Raw genomic sequence first — 19,812 nt, forward strand, 5'->3', positions numbered from 1 at the left:
CAGAAAATTTTCTGAAGAAGGGTCCAGACCCAAAACGTCAGCTTTCCTGTTCCTCTGTTGCTGCCTGGCCTGCTGTGTTCATCCAGCTCCACACCTTGTTATTTCACAGACCAAGGCAGGAAAATAAATTTCAAACCAGGAACATTAATGGTGACTATTCAGAAGAGTTGACTGAAGATACAGAAAAGCTTAAGTTCAAATCTCACCAAGAAAGTTTGTGCTATTGAATTAGTTCTTTAAAAAGATAAATAAATCTGTAATTAAAAAAAACTGAAATCTGTAAAAGAAAGTAACTTGATCAGTTGGATCATCACAAAAATCAACCTGATTCACTAACACCCTTTAGAAAAGAACAGCTTTCACCTGGACCCATTATGATCTATAAGACCATTATGTCTGTGGTAACTCAAAGATCTAACCCATTGCTGTTGTTCAGAAACTAACTTCCCTGTAAGTATGCATGCACTTCCCTCCAGAAATATGCTTCTACCATTCTTTCAGGCAGTACATTTCTGTTTCCTACCACTCATCGTGTAAAAAATGTCCACGTAGCTCCTCTAGTTCTTTTGTCATTGCCGTAAATCTCTTTCCTTTTGTTACAGATTGTTCTGCCATTAGAAAGTTTATCTTTTTACTCTAATTGAAGCGCTTCATAATTTTGAACATCTCTGTTAACTCTTCCCTTAGCTTAATGTGCTCTAAAGAGAACATGCTAATTTCTCTTGTCTCTCCACGTAACTGAAGGCCCTCATCCCTGTTACCAGTTTAGTAAATTTACTTTAACACCCTCCAAGGTCTTCATATTCTTCCTGAAGCTTACTGTCAAGAACTGCACAAAATACTCCAGCTGGACTTAACCAGCACTGTATAAAAGTTTAGATAACCTCCTTATTTTTTCACTCCGATGCCTGTTTTAAAAGTTAATGACCTTCTGAACGTACCTGGTCATCTTTAAAAATGTGCGAATGCATATTCCCAGGCCTCTCTGTTCCCATTCCATTCTTCCTTCCAAAATGCATCTCCTGTCACTTCTCTGCATTGTTACATTTGCCATGTGTCGGCCCACTTCACCAATCTGCCAATTACCTCCTAAAGTCTGTTGCTATCTTTTTCATTTGCCAATGAGTTTTGTTCATCTGCCATTGCTCCTTTAGTCCCAAGAGCTTCAATTTTACTAACAAATGGACTGCGTGGCACTTTACCAACTGCTTCTTGAAAGTCCATACACACAACATGAGCTGCACTTATCTTCAATCATTGCCATACCACTTTTTTCAGTGTGTCAGCTGACCTGAGGAGATAGATCAGCGTTAGGAGAACACCAAATGATAAATCAGGGTCAGTCATAAGGCAGAAGTCGAGAATATCTTGGTCATCTTCAGCATTTTGTGACACTGATTTAGTGGCTAAATAATTGAACTTCCTTAAACAACCCATGCCAAAGATTTCCATGTATTGCTCTGTAAATTAGTTTCTAACAAGGCCTTAGCTGGTAATTAACAAGCCAAGTTTTTGAAAAAATGGCTCCTCGTGGAATCAAAAGCCACTTAAACCTAAACTAACATACTGCCAACACAAACTTCAAATCTTTGATTTGAGTAACGAAGATTAAAAATGAAAAGATCTAAAAAAGTCAGATGTTCTAAACATTGAGAAACTAATTAATACATACCAGACATTTTATTTTTGCTGTGGCCAGGTAAAGATTGATTAATTGAAAAATGTAGCAAAAAATATATAGAACTTTATTCCAAATATTTCAGTAGTTAATTTTAGTTGTCCTCTTTGATCTTATTGCACTGAAATAATAATGCCGAATTCTTACTACAATGTTAGTGTCAAATGCAATTTTCCCAATTTGTTTTGCTAAATACCACATGTAGCTGTTCACATCACAACATTTTGCATACTTCAAGTAGTGGTAGAAATAAGGGAGCTTGAAAGTATATTTTAATGTTCATAGAAATGTGTATTTCTCAAGAGAAAACAGCTTAAACTTCAAAGCTACTGCTTAATGTATTCTATCATTTTTTTGTCTCATTTTAACAGAGGCATTAACCTATTAAATAAATAAGTTATCTCCTCCATTAAAATAGTAGAGAGAGAAATGTGATACTAGTCAATTAGGCATTTGTTTGATACCATCATTCAGTAAGTTCTATAATTTAACCTTTCAAAATGCTGATCACATGTTTCCCATAAGCAAAGGTCATGAGGTCATACAGCATGGAAACAGACCCTTCGGTCCAACTCGTCTGCGCCGACCAGATATCCTAATCTGACCTCTTACCATTTGCCAGCATTTGGAGCCTTTTCGCCTGAACCCTTCTTATTCATATACCTATGCAGATGCCTTTTAAATGTTGTAATTGTACCTGCCTCGACCACTTCCTCTGGCAGCTTGTATCATACACCTCTGCGTGAAAAAGGTACTCCTCATGTCCTTTTTAAATCTTTCCCCTCTCAAAAGTGAATGCTCGTCTTTTGGAATTCTCAATTAGTATAGAACTAAATGATTAACTTATTGGTTAAATTATTCATTCAGACTGGATTACGATAGCATTGTTAATATGAGGGATTTACAATGAAAGTGTAATGAGAATGACATTATGTAAGCTTACCACACCCAAGTTGTGGGTCATGTGATTGTCATCCCTGATCCCAAACCGCTTCATGCTTTTCTGTGTTTCACCATCGCTTACAGAGACTTTCCTGCTGTGAAATAAATTCAAAGTTAATAGTGTTTTCTATCTTGTTCTACATATCACTGTTTAATTGACTATTACATTTCATAACTGTTGGCTACTTTTAAAACAAAGGTCTACCATGATTATGACTACTTCTCCAAATGAATCTTAAGCTGCACACACACACATGCAGATGCACTCACACAGCAAATTGCACAGGGTTTAGAAATTATCTTAGGATTCCAACAGCACTTTTCCACTTCAATAAGTATTTCTCCAATCGGATGTTAAGCATATAGTTTCATCTTCCCTACAGTGTTTGAATACTTATAAGGTATTTCATATTATTGCAAAAAAGTTCAATCTTTTAATACAAACAGCATATAACAAGCAATCATTCTCCAAGGGAAAAGCCATCTAAGACACTATGCCTTTAAAATAACCTAAACCCTTAGGGGTCAGGCCAACATCTTGTTTCTACCTTACTGAGGAAATTTCTTCAGGGGTTCACCTAATTGGCCACAGCAACTTCAGCAAAGACCATCATATGTCACATTTTCTGTGATTTCTGTACTTGATCTGGGTCATACTCTTGGTTCTTTTTTATCTGCAGGAAGCAGATTTGAGGCAAGCAATAGCAAGAACTCAAGACAGTAACAAAGTAATAACTTTCTTAAAGAAAACGAGAAGTAATAGAGACGTCAGAGAAACAAGAGGATACGGTCTGATAGTTGGGAAACGAAAGTTGTATTTCAAAGAACAAAGTCACATATGCAGTAACCAAACTAATTTAATCCCTCATATTACAGCTGTAAAGCAATGCAACTCCAATGCAGCATGTTCAATTCCCACAGCGGCTGAGATTACCATGAAGGACTCTCCTTCTCAACCTCTTCCCTCACCTGAAGTGTAGCAACCCTCAGCTTAAACCAATTGACTCTCTCTCATGAAAGAATGTGCCTACGGTCTGCTAGGACTATGACTACTTTACTTTTTATATTCAACTTCCAATTACAACATACGTAATTAGTACAAATAATGGTAGCTAATTTTTGAGGCCCTATCCCTTCAAGCCAACTAGAAGCAAAATACAAATGTGTTATCCACTTATTTTGACAAGAAAATAAACACTTTGAAAAAACACGCTTACTGTTCCAGATAACCACTTCGAAATACATTTAAGGTGAATATTCTACGTGCTGACACATGAAACAGATATTGCCCAGGGCCAACGAATCCCATACTTTGTTAAATACTAGTAACATCCACAATCGGCATATCATACTTCTCAGACTGAAAAACACTGGTGGCACCATTATGCTAATTGTTTTTATTTCATGCAGTAAATCTTCAAGAAAGAAATATTCATGACAGTATCAGTAATATGTACTGTTGGAGTACTAGCTCCTCTAATAAAATGCATTCAGAAGCCAGGTAGTCAGCAACAAACACTGAAGCTTGTTGTATCAGATTTGTTCATTGATTTGATGCATCACTTTGTGAATCTGATCAGACAGTTGATAATTTAGACAAAGGCCCCATAGTTTAAATATTCCTGAGCCAGCTGGGATAGGTACAAAGTTAGTACGGTGGCATGGTGGAGTGGGTGGATGTGGGAGTTGGGGTGGTTGTTAGTGGGTGGTATATTTGGTGACAAATAGGACATCTGTCCAGAGTGATATTTCTGGTGAGATAAAGGCAATATTCTATTGTTTTTGCAAGTTGAACAATGAAGTTGGACAGATAAGAAATGTTGAAAAAAGTAAGAATCAAATAACCAAATGCAGTAACAATCCATTTATTTATCAAAAACTGACAAAAGGGTGTTAGCAATTAAAAATATAAACAATAGTATAGAAACCACATGCTACATATATTACTCTGCATGTTGGTAATACATAGTCCCTACTGCTCATGTCCGGATCAGTTTGGTTTAGAGACCGGGCAGGTCCTACCCATCTATGCAAACAATTTTGGCACAAATAGAACAAACCAGATCACACTTGAAAGCATATGGCTAACTGTTTGCACCGTAAGTATAATTGCATTTCATTTTCAGATGTTTAATTTATTTAACACTACAATTGCAATTTCCATCATACATCAAATAATGGTGAAAAATTTTACACAGACCCAACAGCATTTGTCCACCAGTAGCACGTTGTAATTTCAGGGTATATCTAAACTAGACTGTGCCAAACTAGCTCCACAAATTACATGCTAGGTGATTACAATCAAAATCTCATAGATATGTTGTCAAGCAAAATGTAAACCTCTTACAGATTCCATCAATACTTAATGAGATTGAAATAAATTATGTTTGTTAAGTTAGAATCTCTTATCATCTTAGAACTTTGCCTGACCCTTTTGCACTATTTGTCTGCATTGAAGACAAATTCTTCAATATCAGATAACCAGCATGTAAATCAGCTGAATGCAAAGAAACAATGCCAAATTTCTGCAGATTCTTTTCTGAAACTTTGCTCCTCATTCACAAGCAGTTGTTGTTTCATTGAAACAAACTACTAAATAAAATGATTTTTAGAAATGTTATTAATTCAGGTTTAAAGAGGAAGCTAATCTTGAAACCCCACACTATAAATCAAGATGTCTAAGCATGAAATTTAGTTAATACTCTTCCATTTCATGTAAGTAAACAGAATCTATTCTGTGTGTGTAGGAATTGCAGTTATAGCAATTGTTGTGGGAGCTTTGTGGTAATAACAATAACTACATCTTTCTTTGATAACAAGAACTTGCCGCTGATGAGTCCCTGTCTTAATGGCCAAGGCTTAGCAGTCAGCAGCAAAGTAATGGCACACATTGCTGACCTTGAAGTAAACTTCCCACAAAGATCTAACATGTTCTGCAGCACGGATTTCACTTTTCCCAGTGTTCATTTCATCTGGCTGTAGCCACAAGGATCTCTGACATCAAATAACAATGATTTCCTCAAACAGGTTATGCAGTCAACCACACTCAAGAATTTTTAAGCAGCAAACCAGGAAGTTATATGCAGGTTCTATTGGCATTTTCATAATGTTATTGAAAGCGGAAGGAATGGAACATTTGCTTTATTCATTTGTGGGGTGCATCTTGTTAACTTTTATTGCCAATCCCTAATTGCCCTCGAGAAGGTTTTGGTGGATTACCAAAAACATGGAATTAAGGTAAATGCTGAAATATCAAACTTTTAAAATAAAAATTTAAATCTTTTAAATTTTTAGCATGGAATGTGGAGATTGGCAATCCACAAATACAGTTCATTTTTCAGGGTCAGAAATTTGCTTAGCCAGAACTATGTGCAGTTAATGGACAACTTACACTTCATGAGCCCTAGCGAACCTGTTTGAGGCTTTTGCAATGAGAATAATAATAGCGTAAGAAGCAAAACATCACACAAATTTAGTGATTTTTGATTGATTTCCATCGACATGGATTTCAACTGCACACTCTGTGGATAAGCATGGGACCATAGAGTTACATCTACATTTCTTTATTTAAGCTGCACATGTATGGACACCAGAAGGTGCTGTCAATTCCACAAAGTAATGACAGCAAATGTGGACAGATTAACGATCATTACAATGCAAAATGCAGGCCAAAAAGTAGTTTTACTTAGAGTTATGGAAAAATGGAACTCATCTTACCCATCTTCATTAATTCCACACATGCGGACCCGATCAGTACTCATCCAGCTGTGAAGGTTGCCATACAGGGGCGTCGCAGACAGCATGGTGTCTTTTTGATTGATGCCTCCCTTCTCCACAATTTTATTCTTCAATTAAAAAGAAAAATTCTTTTAATGTATAAATCTATATCAAACACCCTTATTTCATGTAAATACATGACTTAAAATATTTTCATTGCAGTAAATCTACACATCTTTGGAGCATTGTATTCAGTTATGAAATGTAACATTCGTATTCATTTATATTCACAAGTTCGTCCTACAAAGGTTAAAGGTATAAAATATCATTAGTAAGTCAGGATTAAAACATTATGTAATATTAAACAGTAAACATTAGCAGATGTTTTGAATGGAATGTACCCCATCCTTGTATCTTTACAGTGGAAGAAATGATAAATAAATTAGGTTATTGTACTTTCAGAGTTCCTAGGATGAAGCTCCAATACTAACGATCACAATCCTCAAATCATTTAATTCATATTATTGTTTACAATTAACAATGTTTTAATTTATGTAAAATAAGTCATCATTACATATTGTTTAACCTACACAGTTTCCAGTCAATATGATGCTAAATCTTTTCCACAGGAATATAAGGAATGTATTCAAAAGTACATGATATAGCTTTCCAACAAGTCATCATCAGATGCATACAATCATTCAAAACAACTCTGTACTCATACTTGGTGCCACATGTGTGGCAATAACCGTCATACTTCCTCTCTGTTGAAGCAAAGGAAGCAGCCTGCTAAAGTTCCACTGTACACATACACCCTAATTTCACATGTTTACTATATTTGTTCTAATAGTATACATTAAAAAAGAACAAACCCATATTATGAGTACAAATGTAATGTTTTATGTGAAACTAGAGTATTATTCATTGAAAACTTTATCAATCATGATTTATGCAATATTGTCGCATTTCAGAAACAGCAGTCAGTGAACTCATGCATAATTCTCAGAACAGATTTGCCAGATTTTTGTAGAGTTCACTCTCAGCCACCAGCGCGCAGTAGAGCAATTGGAATGAGTAACTGGTTGATTTTTACACTCCTAGAGGCAGAAAGCTCAAGTCTCTTCTTAATCTTGGGATTGATGGGTTCATTGTCATTTGGTTAAGAACTGTATACTCAGTGTCATCAATAAGGCAAATGATATGACCTTACTCTTGACAAGCTTTTACATTAATCACAATATTCTGACCAAGGAAAACTATTCTACAGGATATGTTTTAAAGAAGATGCAAATGCCAATTTCTGAACAGAGGTCATACAGTTTTTAACAGCATGGAAGGAGGTCCTTCAGGCCATCTTGTCCATGCCAGTTAAACATTCACCTATTCTAATCCCATTTTCCAGCAGTTGGTGCATAGCCTTGTCTGCTATGGTGTTTCAAGTGTTCATCTAAATAGTTCTTAATTATCTTGAGGGCTCCTGCCTCTACCACCCTTTTAGGTAGTGAGTTGCAGATCCTCACAAACTTGGGTGAAAATATTTTTGCTCAAACCTCAAACCCTCCCACCAACAGATTTTGCTGAGGATATGGGTCAACAATTAAACAATTGTGATCCTGGATTAAAAATCTAACACCTCAAATGCTCTAAGGACTCTTAAACTTCATAACCTTTACACTTCTTTTCTGCAGTAGACAGTTTGTGCTCTTAAAGCTTATCACCTGTGCTTGTGTATATGTATTTGATGTTGCTATTTATGTTGATTTTCAGGGTTAGGAAATAACAAAATTTCTCTTTCTTTCTCTCCATAAAACCTTTTAAGTGGATCCTTAATTTGAATTAGTATTCCATTTAAATTGAAGTATGATAGCTGTAGGCTTAAAAGAATAAAAACATTTTCTGCACTTGACTGAGTGAGAGATTAAAAAGAGGGGAGCCAAATTACCACTCCTTACCAGGTCTTAAATGTATTTACAGAACAATCAATATTCAAAAGTTTGATTGAAATACATCACAATACATATAACAACACTGCAACAAAAGTGACATGGTTCTGTTCCTTCATGACACATGGCCTAGTAAACACTTCTTGAGCAAATAGGACTCCACCAAAAATTTTAGTGAGTTTACAGAAAGGAAGTCCACAAAAATAGTTAGTCACTTTTACTTCTTTGTAATTATTTTTCATTTTTCTACAATGTTAATATTGATAAATATTTTAAATAAATTTCATAGCACCCTATGTCAGAAAGATATATTTATCATTTTTTTCCCTACAACAAATTGCCGAGAAATGTAGTCATTGCTTTTATTCTGTAAGCATGTGTTATTTTATACATGGCAAGATCCTACAAAAAATATGACAAGTGACCAATTAATCTGTTTTTGGGCTTGAGAAAGGAGCCGTAACCAGTACATCAGGAAAACAACCTCTTCCTCTTTGGACAGTGCTATAAAATCTTTTAGCATCCACCTTAAACAGAAACATGAAACATTACTAGCTAAGTTCTGTTTTATCATCCTGTATCGTGCATCAACTCATACAGTGGGACTTCATCCTTTTGTCAACAATCTGATCCAAAGAAGATAACACCAGGTGAATCTCTTCAGCAAGTTATAATGGACCCCACTAACGGCTAAACAACTGTGTCAAGTGCATAATCAAATGATATAGCAGTGGTATAGAGCAGATGTGTTATGCTCTGATTGTGCAAGTCCTCCAATTAATTATTGCCGTAGAACATTCAAAAAGCTTCTATTGCTGGTTGGGATGGGTGGAAATAAATTGGTTGATGGCCATTGCCAGATTTATTTTTTCTTTCATGGGACATGGTCAGTGTTATCCCATTCTACTTTGTGCCACTAACCCACTCAATGTACTCCCAACTGCACTATAACTGTCAGTTGCATTCCCACATGGATGGATGGATGACTGACAGGCAGTTTTTAAATCAGAGCTAAACAGAAACAAAGAACGGCGGATGCTGGAAATCTGAAAATCAGAATTTGCTGGAAAAACTCAGAGGTCTGGCAGCATCTGCGGAGAGAAAACAGAGCGAATGTTTCGGGTCCAGTGACCTTTCTTCAGAACAGAATCAGTGCTTCAGTTCCTCTATCACAGCAATCACATGACCACTCTCACCAAGTGGACAGGCTTTAAATAATAAGAATGAAGCAGCTGGTCATCAACATTATTTCCCCAGATCCAGCAGAGTAGCTTTGATCATCATGCAGCTATGTCCATTGATGCTAAAAACATTCTGATTACAAGTGCATTTAAAGTTTCACTTTCATTCAAGCTGAAATTTGGGTGGGCCAAGGCCATGGTATGTTATCCATGGTTATGTCCCAGCCATACAACCTGTAACACCTCCAAGATTGGTCATTTGTTTATGCACGAGTTGCAACATCCTGGTTCAAGGATGGATAAGTTAGAGATTCTTAGTATGAACAAGCAGCTCATTGAATGCTTTAAGCAAGAACAAAAAATGGCCTTAGTTGTGATGCTCCTGTGTAGGAGAGCCTGGCAGCACTCACCATTAAGGTGAGTAATTGAATAAGTAGCTTGTGTGAAGTACAGAGTGACAACTGTCTGACACTATGGATGGGATTTTCTTTTCTTTGTTCTGTGTAAAATTGGGTATCTTGAAGGCTGATGGATCCTCCTGCCCCACCAGTGAGATGAAGTTCTAATTTGGTACCGAAGTCTTGAGTGGAAACATATCAGGTCCCAGATTGGAGAAGTAACGCCCCCCTCCCCTGCCTAAAGCTGCCAACCAATGTGAGAGTGGCGTCCCTGAGATCTGCAGGAATGTCAGAGACCCAGAGGAATCAGTGGGAAGATCAGGGTCTTTCAGCAACCATGCTCCTGCACCCCCTCCTCAATCCCCACGCATGCCTCCAATTCCCAAATTGGGACAAATGGAGACTTATTGCCCCAAACCTAGCAACCAGGGAGGCTGTTTTCCCAGTTAGGAAGGCAGCCATTTTCCACAGCAGTCGGCAAGATAGGTAATCATGGCACTGGAGGCTGAGGTCTTTAAGTGGTCATTAATTGATCATTTAGGGCCATGATTGCTGGCCTATCAAGGCGGTTGACCATGGATCCTGCTGCTCAGAATTTAATTGCTGAGGTGGCTGGTATCTCTCTGTGCTAACCCACCCATGTATTTGCTCCTCTACCACCATTTCCACTACTTCTAAAGGAGAAAATCACATGCCATATTCCAGAGAAGGAGTTGATGCCATCCAGAGAGGAGTACAGTTATAGACATATATAGATATTTCATCACTCTTTTAGGAAATGCACATTCCACTTATTAATAGGACAATAAATAAGAACAAGGTTGCCTCTGTAGGTACCCAGAGCAATCTAAGTAAGTGGTTATCACCACAATTGGCACACAGCTGATAACATATGTGCTACCATTAGGTAGGATACCATCTTTTCTTCTGTCATAACTCTCAGCCAGCCTGGGCAAAATAGACCAGCAGTACACTTTTTCTTTCACTAGCCATTTGGGACTAACTGCAGCTACTGTGGAAGATACGGTAAGCAGAAATAACTTGCAACTCAAATGCTGTTTATATGACTTTGAAATCCACCCATGGCATAAATTGAGACTAATTGCATAGCACTGACAAGCAATGGTAATATTGTAGAATGACTTCAAGAAAAAACAGAGGCCTCACAGGGAGGGGTTACTTAACTTGACAGTGTGAGGAAACTGAACATGTATTTACAATTAATAACCCAGGAATCTTGGCATTTTAACTGTGAATTGTTAAAATTCACACTGCCAAAGTAGCCTCTAATTAGTCCCCCCGATGATCTTAACAACATTGATTTTAATTTTTATTGAAATATCAACAGAGATTGACAAACAACTAAAAGGATGTTGAAATAAAATTCTCTGTGACAAGTACATCCTCCTTAAAATGAAGTTTTGCATAAACACAAAGTAGGTGGTGAAAGAACAAGGTACACAGATTCTAAATTCTAAATAAATCATTCAGACTTAAAACTCTTCACAAAACAAAATATGAACATAAATGCTACTGGTCGCATGCATAGCAAATAAAAAAAAAATCTTGGTGACTAGGCCCAAGGACCAAAATATATTATCTCACAGTTGAGTATTTAATCAGAAACAGAATTCCTATGATTTGGCACACAAGTGACAGATTACAACAGAAATCTTTGCATTCTCTTTCAAAAAGTAATATCGTGCTTTGGGTTTAGAGTCCCAGAGATTTGTTTTTGCCTAAAGAGCACTAAGTGGCATAAAGACGTTAAACTGAATTAGTTGGTTTTAAGGACAATCTGAAATTTCACATTCTTAGTTATTGATGTCAAGTTTTGTTTCAAATTTATTTAATTTGCTGAATTTACCATGCTACCTGTTTCTCCACAACAGTTTGTTTCTGAACCAGTCATTCTCTTTGAATTATTGGAACTCCTTCTGCTATTACAGGATTTGAGACCAAGACATGTATGCAGGCTCAAAAATGTGAAGCAATGATTGTGAACCACATACTCATTTTCAACCTTTTCCACTATGTTACATACAGCATACCTTTCCCTCTTGGGAAATATTCCAAAGCACGATGTAGTTTCATCTGCATAGGCTACAACCTGTTTCTTCAGCCATTGTATCTGATCTGACAGGACAGCGATGTTCATTTCTGTATCAAGCTTAAAAGTGAAGAGATGTCTATTGACTTACATATGTTCTATCAAAGTAAGAGTTCAAATCACCAATCATACATAGGAATGCTGCTGGTTACCCTTTCTGTGTTGCCTGATCCACCATAATGTGCTCTTTGAGTGAGTAATCACCACCACTTTTGCTGCTCTGAAACTGTGCTCTACTTCTGTATTTCTTCAGGACATAACCTGTAGTTTTACAGATGTAGCATTCTTTTATCATGGCTGGGCACTACTAATGTCCATAAGGCTTTTTTGTTCCAAAGTAATGGCTGTTAGTATCTGCTATTTGGCCTAAACTTTGTGTTGGCTTATCACATCTGTCTACACGGTCTTTGTACTAAAAAATGGATAGGTTCTGTTGGTCTCTTGTGTTAATGTTGACTTTACTCCTCTCAGGAATTGCCTGTGAATTATCCTGCGCAATCTGAATATCTTTCTCCAAAGTCAAGTTCTATGAAGAAGTGTAATAAATGTCATCAATAACTGCGGTAACAATTCTCTTATTAATTTTGATTTCAGGCCTCCATAGTCATTTATCTGTAGAACCATTAATGAAATTATCTATGGATGCCCCAGATCTGGAACTCTTCTATTATAACTTCCTGTTTCAAGAATTTCATTTGTTCTGTTATTGAAGTAATTATCAAATGTCTTCAAAAGTATCAGTGCTGCCTTTGACATTTTGGCAATTTACATCACCTGCTGCAGATCCTGTTGAATGTATTTACTTGTTTAGCTTGAGTTTAGTATTTAGTTTTTAAGTAATTCTGCATCTTAAGAACTGTTTTCACCAAGATTTCCAATGCCATGCTCTGTTTGGACCATCTCTGACATTAAATCCTTCAGGTAATATTTCTCCTTCCTTTCCTTCTTAATGTGGCTAATTATTTTTATTTCTATTAAAATATACATTTGAGGCACCTCAATCTGTTTGTAATTTGATGGGTTTAAGTTTTTAATCTTTCAGCATTTTAATGCTGTTTTAATTCCCTTGGTTTGCAGTCCCTTCAAAGTTTTTAACTCTATCACAATACTGTGTTGTTTTCTTCCAATAAGCTTTTAAACTCTATTATAGCAAAACTGTAGTGTTTTACATTTCCGCTTGAAATTCTGCTAAATAACAATACTGTATCTCTGTAATGCCTGCTGGGGTTTTCTTGCCAACATGCAATCAAAATGGTGGTTTCTCACCTTTGAAGAGAAAATGCAAAGTTTTTTTGCCTTCTACAGTCAGGATGGAGTTTTCCCATTCCTTCATGGGCAAAATGGGCACTTTGCTGCTTTCATTGAACTACTATATGATGCATATCCCTGCACTGGATTTTCAAATAAACTTAGGTGACTGGGGCCTTAAAAAATCTTCTTTCAAATCCAAGGTACAAATTTTGTATCTCCCAAAGTAATGAAAGTCTTCTGCCTTGTAAATTTTTGAAAATCTCCCTTTTGTCAATGCTGACAATGTTCCTGATGCTGCAGTTTTGTTATAAATTAACTTAATAGCCTTTGACGTCACTTCTGGAGCTATAACTGATGAGCACACTCACTATGGTAACCATGCCCATTGTTAATGGTAAGTTCTCCTTTCTGTCCTTCTATCTTTTCCAAGCTGGCCTTTTGGTCCCTTACCAACTGGGATCTTGAACGTTATTCCGCAGCTCCAAAATATTTGCTTCCCAGCCAAACTTTGAATTGAGATTGCTCCTACAGATCTTTCTCCTCTAAGAACTCTAACTACTAAGTGTGACTAGTCATTTTACTCCTTTCGTAGATGAAACTGTCTTTCCTGCACCTCATAGCAGCTCTGAGTTGAAGATCTTTCCCAGAAGTCCTGCTTCTGTGATGCCATTCCTTCCATGAGTTCACAGACTGATTCCCTGTTTAAGCACCTGTAGCTACTGATTAAGTAACATCACTGCTTTAAGAAGTCTTGAGTCAAAGTGGTAAAATAACTTCTCTGAATTTGTTTTTTTTTGTCACCATTGTTCCCTTGAGACAATTAAGAAACAATCTCACTACTGATCACCATGTAATACATTACAGTTCCAACAACTGCAGAGAACCCAAACACATGACACACATCTGATGCAAGTGGGATTTGAATACAGCCTTCTGGATCAGACATACAGACTCTAGCACTAGGCAACAAAAACCTTAATCCTTTTTTCAAGGTATTTGTAATCAACCAGTTCTGATGTATTATGACACAACTCTTATAGAGGGTGGAACTTGAAACTAGATCTTCTGGCTGAAAGGTAGGAACATGATTACTATGCCACAAAAGCCCTAATTCTCCTTCTTGTCGGATCACAGAATCCACACAGTGTGAAGCAGGCCATTGGGCCCATTGAGTCCATACCAACCCTCTAAAGATCATCCCACCCAGATCCACACCCCTATTGCTCCACCTCGCCTGCACATCCCTGGACACAATGGGCACAGCCAATCCACCTAACCTGCACATCTTTGAATTGCGGGGAGGGAACCAGAGCGCTTGAAGGAAACTCATGCAGACATGGGCAGAATGTGCAAACTCCGCTCAGTCGCCCAAGAGCAGAATCGAACCCAGGCCCCTGATGCTGTGAGGCAGCAATGCTAACCATTTAGCCACCATACTACCCCATACACTATGTCTAGGGGAAGATCCTATTTACAGTGGTAGAGAATAAACAACCAGTGACACTTAGCAAGAAGAGGCACTTATCTGAATGCCAAGATGCAATTCTTCATGATCGCATTAGGCACAATCTACATTTGCTGGCTAGATATAATTACCAAGACCATTAGCAGCCAGAAATGACACAAACAGCCCCATCAGGATCTAGAGTTAGATTCCTTGATTCTCTACCAAAGATGGTATGGTGTCATCAGAACAGGTGGAGCCTAGAACAATCCCCAGCATTAACCCTTTCAGAACTACTACTTTACACAACAATCTGATGAGGTCAGTTGGCAAATTTATTTTGGTCCTCAGGCTTTAATTTCTGTTGGAATCACACGTACTTTGAAGCACAAAAGAATGTCGGCCCCACTTTGTTCATAGTAAATCTATTTTGCCCTGAAAAGATTTCAGAACAGCAACCCTAATCAAATCTCAGTTGAATTTTGGATTCTATGTTATTACATAAATTAGATTTTCTTTAAAGTTAACAGATTATAGCAAAGTTATGACAAAAAGTCCAGCTGACTGCTAAACAATTAAAGTACAGACTTTTGATAGGAACTCTTCTGAAAAAGGGATTTTAGAACAATATCCCCTCAAGCAGAATTTACAGAGATTTCAATACAGGATTTTACGTGGCTTTGATGCTATATGATTAATACTGCGGACTGCTATTTGCAAAGAAAACAGCAGGCAGCAGCATCTTCCATCATAACTATGCAAATTTCTGTTCTATGAAGAAAATCTAACATTTTAGATCTTGGCTCTGGGATTACAGTAATGCTGGTTCACTGGTAACCATCCCAACAAAAACAGCCTTCCAGACATGTGGAATGTCAGACTAGTAGGGTACGAGCAAGCTAGGACAGTGCTGACCATGACACGATATGTTGCTGCTGTACTCAGCCACTTCTACTTAAATGCATACTACGTACTGCGCTGCAGAATTACTTTGCTATATTATTTATGTTAACACATTTCTTTTCTTCACTTTAGTTATTAATATTTTGCAGTATTTACTAAACTTTTCTACATAATTGGGATTTGAAAGGCTGATATTCAGTTGAGAGAACCATAAAATATTTTGAAAATGTTCATTAAAGCTCGTGGACGTTTACATGGAATATCCCTGAAGTAAAGGGCATCCACTATGGTCTATACACATCCTTGGAGTATAATGAAGAGATACTCAAAGGAGAAGTTAACCAGAGAGGCAATCTTGTATATTTTCATTATAGCTAGTTCAAGAGCAATATCGGCAGAAACACTGAAGCTGAGTCTACTTTCAGATCGAATTTAGTCTATGGAATATGGCAGATTTATACAGCCATAGTTTACAAAGTAGATTATAATAGTTTACAAAATGGTTTAGAGGGAAGATTACAGAAAATAGAAAAAAAAAATTTCTGGCAAATTAAAAATGTTCGTATTATGTTTAGAACAGTTCATTGTAACAGAGGTTCACAAGTGCTTCCTTCCCCCCATCTAAGGAGAATAACCTGCCAATCCGCTCCTGTCTCCCTGAATCCTTCCTCCTACCCTCAAAATTGAGATCAAAGGAGGTTACAGCCTTTAGGTGATGGGATAACAACTGGGGAGAAGATGGATGAACGAAATTTGGCATTACCCACAACCCAAAAATTGTGCTGTTGGACAGCTTGCATGAAGGCCACCCAGTGAGGGGGCCATATAATTCAATAAAATTAAGGCTCACATACAAAAAATAGCACGAGACAACGTATTACACAATGATATACATCCCAACAAATCACACCTATAGTAGGAGTAGGATAAGGGTGGAAGAGTCAGAAGAAATTTTGGAGTAAAGAATAATTAGCTAGATCTAAGAGCTTAATACGCATAATCATAGATTTAATCAAAAGAGAGTTCCATCACTAAAATATTTGATGATAAGCATACTACTTTCAAAAGTAATACTAAAGTACAAATGAAGTGGTGCTACCTCCCCAAGTGGTGCCAAGTGTTACCTGGAGAGGTTTTCCCTCTTCTGTATTAACGTCTTCTGTAATACTGTAACTCAGTACTATAGCAGCACCATATATTGTTGCCCAAGACAGCAGACCACATAATAAGTTTGTTCACACAATGCAGTCTTTACAGTTTTCCCAATATTGCAGAAGGCACACAACCAGAATTGCGACTTGATAAACTATGCAAGCTAACACAAGTTCTTACGCTTCGAACAGAGCATATGCAATGTAAAATGGGAGGATTACAGAGAACTGGAAACTAACAATGAAGAGGATTGAAGAAGGCAGAGTGGTGGATGTGATCTGTATGGACTTCAATAAGCATTCCACAAGATTCCGCATGGTAGATTGGTTAGCAAGGTTAGATCACTTGGAATACAGGGAGAACTAGCCATTTGGATACAGAACTGGCTGAAAGGTAGGAGACAGAGGGTGGTAGTGGGGAGTTGCTTTTCAGACTGGAGGCCTGTGATCAGCAGTGTGCCACAAGGATCAGTGCTGGGTCCACTGCTTTTTGCCATTTATGTAAATGATTTTGATGTGAACACAGGAGGTATGATTGGTATGTTTGCAGATGACGCCAAAACTGGTGGTGTAGCGGACAGCAAAAAAGGTTACCTCAGAGTACAACGGGACCTTGATCAGATGGGCTGATAGGCTAAGGACTGGCAGATGGAGTTTAATTTAGATAAATGTGAGGCACTGCATTTTGGAAAGGCAAATCAGGGCACGACTTTTACACTTAATGGTAAGGTTTTGGGGAATGTTGCCAAACAAAGAGACCTCGGAGTGCAGGTTCATAGTTCCTTGAAAGTGGAGTCCCAGGTAGATGGGATAGTGAAGAAGGCATTTGGTATGCTTGCCTTTATTGGTCAGTGTGTTGAGAACAGGAGATGGGAGGTCACGTTGCGGCTGTACAGGACATTGGTTAGGCTACTTTTGGAATACTGCGTTCAATTCTGGTCTCCCTGCTATAGGAAGGATTTGATGAAACTTGAAAGGGCTCAGAAAAGATTTATAAGAATGTTGCCACTATGGACGGTTTGAGCTATAGGAAGAGGCTGAGCTATTTTCCCTGAACTGTCTTATAGGTTTATAAAATCATGATGGACATGGATATGGTGAATGGCCAAGGTCTGTTTCCCGCTGCAGGGGAGTTCAAAACTAGAGGGCATTGGTTTAAGGTGAATGGGGAACGATTTAAAACGGACTTTAGGGGCAATTTTTTTCACGCAGAGGATGGTGTATGTTTGGAATGAGCTGCCAGAGGAAGTGGAGGAGGCTGGTATAATTACAACATTTAAAAGGTATCTGAATGGGTATATGAATAGGAAGGATTTAAGAGGGATATGGGCCAAATGCTGGCAAATGGAATCAGATTAATTTAGGATATCTGCTTGGCATGGATGAGTTGGACCGAAGGGTTGGTTCTCTTGCTGTACAGCTTTATGACTCTGACTGTATATCATGGGTAAATCTGTTTCCCATTTGGAACATGTCTACGCACTATCAGTGGAGGATAGTAACATTAGAGTACGATGTACTTTTTAAATTCATGCTGAAGTTTGTTATATGCTCTCCGCAGAATAGCCCTGCGCAAAAACCAAAGGTGACTTTGTTGCTTTATGATAAAACATTTTAATTTGAAACGCATGGAACAATAAAAATTGTATCAACTTATGATGGACAAAATGGTGTTAGCTAAAGTTATGATGATCAAAACAAGCAACTGGCCTGAGATGAAATGTGATTAGGTATCCGTTAACTTATGTACCCTCTGGTTTAGTGTTTTACTGAGCTCTCTGGTTTTGTTTCTATGTTCCATGAGCTTCTCCTATTCTAATTCTTCCCTCCCTGCCCCATATGTAGTGGTAAGTCCTTCTCCCTCTTGTATGCATCAAGCATCCCATTAATACATCAATGCTATCTACTTCAATTATTTCATATGGCAGAAATGCTTGCATTCTTGCCACTTGCTGTGCAAAACTCCTGCCACATTCATTCATTCATTATTTTTATTCATTGTTGGAACTTGAGCATTACTGACAAGAGCAGCAGTCATTTTATATCACTAATAGACCCTTGAGAAGGCAGTCAGTTAGTAGTTATTCTATAATTATGCCACTTGTTCTGGATGCTACCAAAAATTCCTCCAATAAAGATTCCCTATGTTCACTTTATGAAATCATTTCATAATTTCTGATCTCTTAAGAGTTCTCACTATAGCTTTCTTTTATCCAAATAAAAAAGCTTAATTTTTATCCAGCTTTCCTGATAGAAACACGTCCACTTGATACACTCGAACATCTTTGAAAATGTTTTGCAATTTCTCCAAACTCATTTTGCTAGCCAAAAGTCAGCAAAAACACATCCCTCCCTGGTGCACTCAATGCTTTTTATGCTCGGTTTGAACAGAATGCCAGCGGCACAGTGTCACCTGCCTCGACAGCCCCGGATGCACTGTTCCCCCCGTCACTGCTGCAGATGTCAGATCGATCTTCCTGCGAGTCAACCTGAGGAAAGTGACAGGCTTGGACAGAGTCCCCGTCTGTGCACTTAGATCCTGTGCAGACCAACCGGCGGAGGTATTCACTGACATCTTCAACCTCTCCCTCCTACAAGACGAAGTCCCCACCTGCTTCGAGAAGAACACTATCATCCCAGTACCACAGAAAACACGTGCAACGTGCTTTAATGACTACTGCCTAGTGGCTCTGACCTCCATAATCATGATGTGCTTGGAGAAGCTGGTCATGGCTCACATCAACTCTATTCTCCCAGCCTAACTTGATGCCCTGCAATTTGCCTACCGACATAACAGGTCCACAGCGGATGCCATTTCCCTAGACCTCCACTCATCCCTGGGACACCTGGACAACCAGGACACCTATGTCAGACTCCTACTCATCGACTACAGCTATGCCTTCAACACCATAATCCCTCTAGACAGACCTCAAAACTCTGAGACCTAGGTCTCGGCTCCGCCCCTCTGCAACTGGATCCTCAGTTTCCTGACCCACAGACAGCAGTGAAGATAGCCAACTGCACCTCGTCCACAATAATCCTCAACACTGGTGCCCCGCTAGGAAGCATCCCAGCCCCGTACTGTACTCCCTAT

At 38.1% G+C, this 19,812-nt stretch overlaps 1 protein-coding gene across 1 annotated transcript in view; it reads right to left on the bottom strand.

Moving 5' to 3' along the window:
- Positions 1 to 19,812, bottom strand: part of LOC109923462 (BCL-6 corepressor-like) — a 95,467-nt gene that overhangs the window by 9,144 nt on the left and 66,511 nt on the right. Inside the window, 2 exon segments of the mRNA XM_048603100.1 lie at positions 2,622 to 2,715; positions 6,338 to 6,465. Coding sequence (XP_048459057.1) covers positions 2,622 to 2,715; positions 6,338 to 6,465 — 222 coding nt within the window.

Source organism: Rhincodon typus, chromosome 11, assembly GCF_021869965.1.
Source record: "Rhincodon typus isolate 14 chromosome 11, sRhiTyp1.1, whole genome shotgun sequence".
Lineage (NCBI taxonomy): Eukaryota > Metazoa > Chordata > Chondrichthyes > Orectolobiformes > Rhincodontidae > Rhincodon > Rhincodon typus.